General features: G+C 37.9%; 2 protein-coding genes across 2 annotated transcripts in view; one reads left to right on the top strand and one right to left on the bottom strand.

Moving 5' to 3' along the window:
- Window positions 1-1214: 1214 nt before the first annotated feature.
- On the top strand, window positions 1215-7894 carry zgc:56622 (uncharacterized protein LOC326033 homolog). The gene is made up of 10 exons (XM_037682684.1): window positions 1215-1457; window positions 4179-4355; window positions 4473-4589; window positions 4777-4854; window positions 5537-5653; window positions 6879-6991; window positions 7278-7365; window positions 7436-7519; window positions 7670-7752; window positions 7838-7894. The coding sequence occupies exons 1-10, from the start codon at window positions 1368-1370 to the stop codon at window positions 7869-7871; spliced, it is 981 nt and encodes a 326-aa protein (XP_037538612.1). The 5' UTR covers window positions 1215-1367; the 3' UTR covers window positions 7872-7894.
- A 1091-nt stretch (window positions 7895-8985) lies between these two features.
- The window catches only part of klhl36 (kelch-like family member 36), an 8329-nt gene continuing 7230 nt past the window's right edge, over window positions 8986-10084 (bottom strand). The window contains exon 7 of the mRNA XM_037682683.1: window positions 8986-9760. Within this exon, the coding sequence (XP_037538611.1) occupies window positions 9184-9760 (577 nt within the window). The 3' untranslated portion in view covers window positions 8986-9183. The remainder of the gene's footprint in view (window positions 9761-10084) is intronic.

Consider the following 10084-nt stretch of genomic DNA (forward strand, 5'->3'; position numbering starts at 1 on the left):
CCACAGATACCGATCCGTCCACCCAGATCCAGCTTGATGTCATATTTAGCGGGCCTCTCAGTCCTCCTGGACAGCAGGACTGCCAGAATGCCAAGCAAAATTCCTCCCTGAGCCACGGTCACTCCTCCCAGCAGTCTGCTGAGCTCCTTGTCGCCACAGGCAGACAACTGAAGGTGCTGGGGGATGATCCCGGTCCTCCCGTTGTCACAATCCACGTTTCCCACCAGCTTCAGGATTTCAGTGCAGGTACTCAAACACCGCCAGGTTGACAGGAATTCATCCATGGCGCCTCTTTTTCAACTGATTTGGGATTTGGGGCTGTAGTTGAGGTATTTGAACTTTTGAGATGTTAATCAGCTGCTCCTGGTTGTTAAAAAAAAAAACTTTGTTGCCATGTTTACATATCATAACAAATGCCCAAAAATAATTTTTTTCTGTGAAAATCCTTCCAGCTGCACAGCATCCGATACCAGAGTAAATAATCACCCGACAAAAGCCATTGTCAGCAGCACAAGTGCATTTTAATCAGCATCAAATTTATGTTCATGGGATTTTAATGGAAGCAGCATCTTCAGGCAGAGCAGCCCAGCATGTCAAGGAGAACATGCAAACTCCACACAGACAGACCCCAGGCCCAAGCCGGGGCTTGAACCCAGGACCTTTTAAGGCAACAGTTATAACTAATCCATTGTACCGAAGATTGTTAATATAATTTATTACCAATATAGCTCCTGTTATGGTACTATGACTTAAAGTTGCAGTGTTGCTTAAGGTAGTGTTGGTTTCAGTTTCCAGAATCTTGGTAGGAGTTTATGATTATCAACAGGAAGGCTTTTAATCATGTTGATTCTCAGATTTCATCAGAACAGAACAAAAATTACACCCATGAACGGCAAGAGGAAAAGTGCTGGGTTACAGTAGAGGATTAAAATCCTAAACACTGGATGTGAATTTGATAAAACTCAGCTCCACAGAACAGTTCAACATTACCATTTAATGTTAAATTGACAACACTACAGTACAGTCTTCGTGCTGGTGTGTGTGTGTGTGTTCTGCTGCCAATATGAGAAAAAGTGACCTTTGAAACGTGTCCGTACTCACTTAGCATTTACTCGTAAATACTTGCTGGAAGTGAAGGACTTTGAATCAATAATTAACTTCTTCACATATAAGGAAGGGGGAAAAATGAATCGTGAACTAAATTAACCGAATCAGAGGTGAGCAGAAACGCGTAAGATGAAGTAAAGTCAGCAGAGCAAAAGGAAGCTTGTTGACACAGCAGAAACAGCCGAAGAGGAAAAAGGGGAAGAGGAAAGCCATGTGACAGTTAGTGCTGCACTTGTTTATTCTCCTCCGTTGTGTCTAAAATGTACTCGATGGACGACACACCGGTGGTCAGGCATGTCCAGCTGAATGACGGCACACGAATGCCCCTCCTGGGCCTCGGCACATGGAAGGTAAACACGGTCAAACATCTGTAGAAACTTTATTCTGTTTTAATACGTTTCACATGATGAGCTTATGATTTGTTGCTTTTCGATAAAGCAGTGCATGTTTTTGTTAATTTAATAGAAAATGAATCAATGCGAGTTAATGGATATGATGAGACACTAACTAAAGGAGAGGGGGGTTTTATGTCTGCCTTTTTTTTACTTGTATTTACACTTACATATTTTCTGCTTTGGGATAGCAAATAAAATAAATTGGTGTAGCGTCTGTTTTTTTTTTTGCGAGACTAATTTTCATGGTTTCAAATAATTCAACTCTAAATGAACTTTAGCATGTGACAATAAAAACTGGACTCTGATTGGTTGATATTTATTCTTTAATGGGGTGGACAAAGTAGAGGAAGTGACGAGAAGTACAATTTGGTTGGGTTCAAAACTTAGATAAAAAAAAAACAATAATAATTCAGTTTTACTAATTGTTATATTTATGACCTTCATAAACTTTTAAGACCAGCTATCTGCAGTTTTATCACTTTCAGAGGAGCACAAACCTGTCAGTTAACATGTTAACAAGCGTAATACAAATTCTGTGACATATTAGCTGTATGTATATTTGATTTCTCTTTAGCTGGGTGTTCTGCAGAACCAGTTATTCAGCTTAAAGGATCATGTTTTACCACATTCAAAATGAAAAGAAACAAAATTATGCAAATTATGATGCAAACTGTCCCTGATGCACCTGCTACAGTGTGAAACATCACAAAATGCACCAAAAGTCATGGTAGAGAGTTGACTTTGGGAAAAGTTATAAAGTTTTAAAGATTGCTACATACTGTTTAACATGAGAGCATCACTGAACATTCGCTTTTCAATCTGCTGTTTGATTCAGCATTAAACTTGTCATGACGGAGTCTTCATGTGAAAAGTGACACAAAAGGCTGTACTGATTAGTTAAACATTAGATAAACATTACTGAATATTTCATCTGATTTCATGTGTATCCGTTGCACCAGTTTGCTCACTAATGTTCACCTCACAGTTGTTTTTTATACTTATTTCAAATTGAGTTTGACACAGCTGTTTCAGATTCTTTTATGTTGTTTTGTTTTTCATGTTTTTTTTTTAACGACCTAACTACTTAAAATACTTTTTTTTTTGGTGATTGTAGCGGTTTACATATTAAAACTCTCAGCTCATATATGGGAGATGAGTGCTATAATTTTTGTGTAATAATAATAATAATAATAATAATAATAATAATGTATTATGTGTTGTCATCATTGTATGTTCCCAAACAATGGTGAAATTGGCACTCTGCATTTAACCTATCCACCCCCAGGTGGAGCAGTGGGCAGCTATTGAAAGTGACTGGGGAGCAATTGGGGATAGGATGTCCTGCTCAGAGACACCACGGGATGTGCAATGACTGGGGATTGAACCTGGGACTTTCAAGTCCCGAGTCGGCTGCCCTGCCTCTACCCGATAACTTTTATACTTAAAAAAAAATAAACAAAATGCTAATAAATATATAAAATAAATATACTAGAAATACTTTATTGTGTTGTATTAATACTAGAAAATAGTAGAAATACTAAAATACTAGAAAATACTTTATTTGCAAACATTTTCAAACATAAATACAATGAGATCTTTTCAGTTCCTTAAAAACATTATTTTCTTTGAAATATGCTTCAACTAGCTCAGTTTGTCATCTTAATGAACTTTTAGTTAGCCGTTAGCCATCTTTCATTTTTAGCTACACTTTTTTCCTTTTAACGATCTAGACTTTTGCTACTTTCAACATTTAGCTAGTGTTTTGCCAGTTTTAGCTTCAATATAGACTTCTGCAACTTTTAAATTATACCTAGCTTGTAATTTTAGCTAGCATTTAGTCACTTTTTATTTTTTGAACTTTTTGCTATTTTTAACTTTTATCCAGCTTCTTGCTAATTTTAGCTTTTAGCTAGACTTTAGCCACTTTTAGCTTATGCCTAGCTTGTTGCTACTTCAGCTAATCTCAACCATTTTTGCTTTTAGCTACCCTTTCTCTACTTTGGCATTTATCTGCTACTTTTAATTTTAGCTTGTCTTCTGCCAGTTTTAGCGTAGAACTAGCTTTACTACTTTTAACTTATTATTAACTTATATTTAGCTATGTTAGTGTTAACTGTGTTAGTGTTAACTATGTTAGCTTGTTGTAATTTTAGCTAGCCTTTAGTCACTTTTAGCTGTAGCTACTTTTTTTATTTATTAACCTTTTGTTATTTTAAATTTTTATCCAGCCTTTTGTTAATTTTTGCTTTTAGCTAGACTTCAGCCACTTTCAGCTTATTACCTTGTTGCTAACTTCAGCTAGCCTCAAACAATTTTGCTTTTATAGCTTCCTTTCTCTACTTTGGCATTTATCTATATAGCCTTTTGCTACATTTCCTTTTAGTTATCCTTTTGTTAGTTTTATCTGTGAACTAGCCTTTTGCTACTTTTAGCTTTAATCTATTTTCTTACTACGTTTAGCTAGTATTTTACTGCCTTTAGCCTTTACGGTATTTGTATGCATTTTTAGCTTTAACTCAGTTTCAGCTTCATCTTGCCAGTAAAGTCTTTCAGCATTCACACTGGATTTTGCAGAAAACGTCTTCAGTTACATTTTAACGGCAGTCATTTTAAAAAACTGAATTTGTTCAGTAACCTTTGGCCTTTTATTCCCTCCAAACGTCTTCCTTGTCTCAGCCCTCTCATGTCCAGCGGTCCTTGGTCCAGGGGGCAGTGGAAACTGCTATAGCAGCTGGTTATCGCCACGTTGACACAGCCTTCTGCTACAAGAATGAGGTGGACATTGGCAAAGCTTTGCGCTCCAAAATGGATCAGGGCATCATCCGGCGTGAAGACATGTTTATCGTCAGCAAGGTGAGGAAGCAGTGCGAAAAAAACTTTTTTTTTTTACTTTTTGGATTGCCTTTCCCAATTAAAAAAAAAAAGTCCAAATTTATGTTTTAATGTGTTCCTTTACTTTTGTCTTCACAGTTGTGGTGTACTCATTATGAACCAGAGGACATTCCTGTGTGTCTTAACAAGTCCCTGAAGGACCTCCAGCTGGACTACTTGGATCTTTATCTTGTGCATTTCCCCGTCGGCCTAAAGGTTTTTTATTCATCATAATCTGACAAAATATTATTGTCCCAATTATGAATTGACTATAACTACTTTCCAGGCATCCACTGATTTTTGTTCATCTTATAATTTAAGAGAGTAATGAAAATCTAAATGCACACGTGAGAATAACGAAAAGTGTTTAGAATCTTTTTTGAATGTAACATTTTTTCGGCAGAAAGTGGGTGATGAGCTTTTCCCGAAAAAAGATGGAAAGATTCGGACCTCTGATGTGGACTATGTTGATGTGTGGAGGGTGAGAAAACGTCCAGTTATGAAATGTTTGTATGGAACCTCAAAATGATCAGCTTTAAACTAATAAAAGATCTATACATGTAAAAAAAAAAAATACATTTTGTAAATTAATCACCCAATTAAAGACAAAAAAACTTAGTCTCTGAAGTTATTAAACATTTTTCACTTTCAAATGAAAAAGAAAATGTTTTTTTATTGTAACAACTAAGTAAAGGTTGTTCAGGAAAACTCCAACACCGCCATGATCTTATAAATGGTGATTTAAATGATTTTGAGGTTATTGATACTGATATTTATTATATTTATATAACTCAAACTTCAGGTATGTTTTTGTTTCTTCCAACCCAGATTTGACCAATCTTCTATGGGTTTGTATTTTCAAAATAAAATGTGTGAAACATTAAAAATAAACTAAAATACTACAAAAGTTATTAAATGGGACAAAAATGCGCATTTAAAAAAAAAAGTGAATGAATACAATATAAAGTTAAATTTACATATTTATTAGATTCAGTTAAACAAAGTCAATTATGACTTAAAAGAAGAAATTTCGTATTTCTAAATAGTGATATGACTTTAAAAAAGTAAATAAAGGAAAAACTGTCCGTCAATCAAAGAAAAGATGAATTAAATTAAACTAATTTTAAAAATTGTGATTAAATGTGTTCTGTTGTTGTTTGCAGGGCATGGAGGCCCTGCAGGCCACAGGGAAGGTGAAAAATATTGGTGTTTCTAATTTCAGCATCCAGCAGCTGGAGAGACTGATGGCTCTGTGCAGAGTCCCCCCCGCCGTTAATCAGGTGCTGCACTTTTCTGTCCCGATAAGTAACTCATCTTCTCACAATCAGGTTATTTCACTGAATGTTGTGTTAAAAAAGTGTTTATCTATTGGCAACGTGAACTTTTGCTTTTTGATAAGACACAATTTACAAACGTGATTATTTCTTCTCTTGAATTTCATTTGTAGCGAGGGGAAAGTTGGCGTTTAGAATAACTGCTGGAGTCGCTTCAAGCAACTCACAAAATGTTAAAATTAAATTAAAAAAAATTATTAAAAAGTGGCGGGCAGCACGGTGGCGCAACTGGTAGAGCTGCTGCCTCTCAGCGAGCAGGTCCCTGGTTCAAATCTCGGTCAGGGGGCCCTTCTGGGTGGAGCTTGCATGTTCTCTCCGTGCATGCGTGGGTTTTCTCCGGGTACTCCGGTTTCCTCCCACAGACCAAAAACATGCATGTTAGTCTAGGTGTGAGTGAGAGAGTGAATGGTTGTTTGTCTCGTTTGTCTCTATGTGGCCCTGTGATGGACTTGCGACCCGTCCAGGGTGTACCCCGCCCCTCGCACAGTGATTGCTGGACATGGGCACCGGCGACCCCCGTGACCCAAAATGGAATAAATGGGTAAAGATAATGGATGGATGGATGGATGGATGGATTAAAAAGTGGCCATGAAGGAGTTTGAGGAAGTAAAAAAACAGTCTCAACCATATTTATTTTACTTATTTAAACTAAATAAAGAAGGGTGAGGTTTTTCCTAAATGTTTCTAAAGCTTAGTAAATAGAGATCAGGGATGTTGCAGACAATTTTAAGCACATCGAAGTTACAATAACTTGACTTTCTCGAAAAATAATCAAATCTTTTAGAGCTTTTATTTTCATTCGATGACCTCATCAGCTTCCTAGCTACTGATTTTCATAGGACCCTTAAATAATTTACTTGCTAGATAAGTTTGTGTCATTTCTTTCAATTTTATATTTAAATAAAAAATGTTTTCATGGTTTATAATCTGCCCCAAAACCTCTTCAGGATTTGAGGCACAGGTGCGCAGAATGTACAAGAACGCAACCTTACAAAATGGAACAGATTATATTTGTGTTTGTTTAGACTAACAGTCAACTTTAAACAAATAAAGAGCCTCATTTTTAATTTTTTACGTTTTAGGAAAAATCAGACCAGAACAAAAGAAGAAAGATGCTGCACAGTGCTTGTCATGTCGAGCCACTTTTAAGATACTGGGCTGTCTCTTTCAGGTGGAGCTGCATCCCTACATGGCCCAAACGGACATGATAGAGTTCTGCAAATCCAAAAGCATTGTGCTGACAGCTTACAGCCCCTTTGGTTCCCCAGGAAGACCCCCTGAACTGTAAGACACAGCTGCTGACCTCTTGGGTTTCATTTCTACATATGGGATGTTTAAAATCTATGATCATTGTTTGTCTGCAGATGTATTTGTCTTTGTAGTTTTTTTCATTTTTTGCCATTTTACACAACTTGGTGTTAATTCTACAATCATTTTAGATTAACTTATGCATTTTGCTTTACCAAAAAGTATTTTGAGTCACTTTGCGTCACTGCAGATGATTCAGACCCCCCTCTTTTTGATCACTGGTTCTGGTAAATAGACTCCTGGACTGTTTGGTCTGTTGTAGGTTAAGGAGCAACACAGATCCCTACAAGCTGCTGGAGGACCCCGTTGTTGCTGAAATAGCCAGAAAGCACAAACGCAGCCCTGCACAGGTCAGTCAGTGTGCGGTACTGTTCACGTGCATGCATCCTGTGTGTAACTAGGCTTTTCTCCCCTCCCCAGGTGTTGCTCAGGTATCATGTCCAGCAGGGCATTGCAGTCATTCCTAAAAGTGAGAGACCTCATCACATCCTTGAAAACACAAAGGTGAAAAGTCTTCATAGGTGTACAGCACCAAAAAAAACAGTAAATATCAAAAATATTTCCCCCCCAATTACTCTGTTAACATTCATTGGGAAGTGTTAGCAGGGAGAGTTAAAGCCCTGCTGTTGATGTGTTTCCATGTTGTGGGTCCAGATCTTTGACTTCAGCCTCACTGAAGAAGACGTGAATGCACTGAGAGGTCTGGACCGAGGGTGGAAGTCCTGCGTTTTGGACGAGTACGTCCCCGACCAGCTTTTATAATGACTATCTCTTATACGGTGCTGCTGTTTTCTAAATCACAAGTGTTGTTTTGTTTTGCAGGATCAAGTCTCATCCTTACTACCCTTTTGAATGAGTCAGAAGAAGCCAAACTGGATGGACTGACGTTAAAACGTCACACACCGTTTATTAAATCTGATCAAATTGACGGAGTGATGATTTTATGGATTTATAGTTTAAAAATGTACCTAACAAATGCTTTTATTACAATATACAGCAATAAGAGACTTTCTTTGGTGTGTAACAGTGTTTTACTCAGATCAGTTAAAACATGTTCACAGACAGCCTTTAAAACATCAAATAAATAAACCAATTGTTTGGAGTTCTGCATCAGTCAAGATGTTTTTCAGAAAGTCAAGTTTTCATCCAGTCAGCACAGACCCATCATAAAACAGTGAGCAAAGTGTTCCTTTGCCTGTGTGAAGCCATTTAACGTCTTAAACACTGCTTCTCTAGTTTTTGGAAGTTTTATGGTTATTGAACAAGTTTAGTCTTTTGTTGTTGTTTTGAGTCAGTTTTTGCATTGAAACAAGACTGATTGCACTTCTATAAATTTAATGCTAAACATATAGCAGCAGATGAATTTCAGACCTTTTTGGGAATGTTTTATTTGATTCATTATTTGACATAGAAAAAACAAAAGAGATAATTAGTGATCTGATAGCTTAACTTGTTAGCATTTATGTTGTATTTTACAAAATGACTGTACTGTCCATGTTTTATTAATACATGTATATAATATTCCCTTTTTACACTTTAACATCCAGCATTTGACATGTTGGTTAAGAAACTGCAAGCTTGTTATGTGATCATATACTGCTGTCCCTAATCCAGTGCTGTTAAAGTTAATATTAGCACACAAAGTATACGTTGGTTTATTTATTTGTTTTACAGGTTAAGATTTTTGTTAATGTTCAAACTGTATGATAATTAAAGAGCCAATTTGAAAAATGACGTGTCCTGGCAACAGTTGAAGTTTGGGTCGGCCCTGCTGTTTACTGAGCTGATTTAACGGATTGTTTTTCAGCTGATGAAATGTGGGACATGCTGCTGTACAGTACATGATACTGGTTCCCCATAAAAATGCCACGAGTACTTGTTTCTTTTAAAATCGCCTACAAAATGTACAAGCACCAAAATACTAAAATATATTTTTGGTTTCAAAGTTTAAAAAAAATGACCTAACTGTACATGCACAATATCCATCACAATTTGTTTTGGTCAGCAAAGTGATTTTAAGGCGTTACATTTGTTTTTAATCCTATTTGCCCTTTTCCTTCTCTACTTTGATACTGCAAAGGTTCAGATCAGTTTAGGAGGCGAACCAAAACAATGATGTCCCCGTGAGGGTATCAGGAGCTTTGTGAAGTCAAAAGTCTCCCTCTTTACTACTGAGAGGGCTGTAATCTTCCATTCACCACACGCCCCATTTTCCTTTTCTCCACAGAAGCTGACTGAGGTGAAGGTTTAACGGTGCACACACATGCTGATGCCCCCGCAATACGTTTGGGCAGGTCCGACCCTCTGGACCATGAGCACTTATCAGGGTCATACACTTGAGTGACTCTGGAGAATGCCATGCTCTCCCAGCTGTAGCCGCCGAGCACATAAATCTTTCCTGCCCAGACCGCCAGCCCCGCCTCACTGTTGGGCAGCAGCAGCGGAGCCACCTGAGTCCACTGGCCGCCTTGTGGGTTGTAGGACTCCACCTGCAAGATGTCGAAGCGCTCAGAGGTGTCCGCATGATCGTCGCTGCCTCCAATTGCATAGATGAGGTTGTTGAGGGAGGCCATGCAGTGCCACCCTCGGGCATAAGACATGGGCTGGCATTCCACCCAAACCTCACCGTCCCGCGACGGGTCGTAACTCAGGACATCTTGGCGGTATGGACCGATCTGATAGTCGTGACCACCTGAGATGTAGACGACGCCTTGGTGGACTGTACCAGCATGTCCGTAAGTGAACCTGTAAAAGACAGAATTCACAAAACTGCTTAAAGATTCACTTTGATGATGTTAAAATGATAAAACAAATCTGATTCTAGTCTGATAGAGCTGTTTTTGGTGCCTGGTATTGATCAAGACACGTGACTGGAAACTTTAACAGCTTTCTGTCTTCTTCTTGGATCACTGGAGACGTGTTTTTAACTTGTGTTTGTATATAATAGTAGTCCTATAACGCAACAATAAAGCCAAAACAAATAGGCTGATGATGGCTGAAATACCTGATGACATATTTCAATAAAACCATCAAATAAACCAGAGCAGAACAAGAAAACGAAACACGGCC

This window comes from Nematolebias whitei, chromosome 10 (genome assembly GCF_014905685.2).
Source record: "Nematolebias whitei isolate Nwh7 chromosome 10, NemWhi1, whole genome shotgun sequence".
NCBI lineage: Eukaryota > Metazoa > Chordata > Actinopteri > Cyprinodontiformes > Rivulidae > Nematolebias > Nematolebias whitei.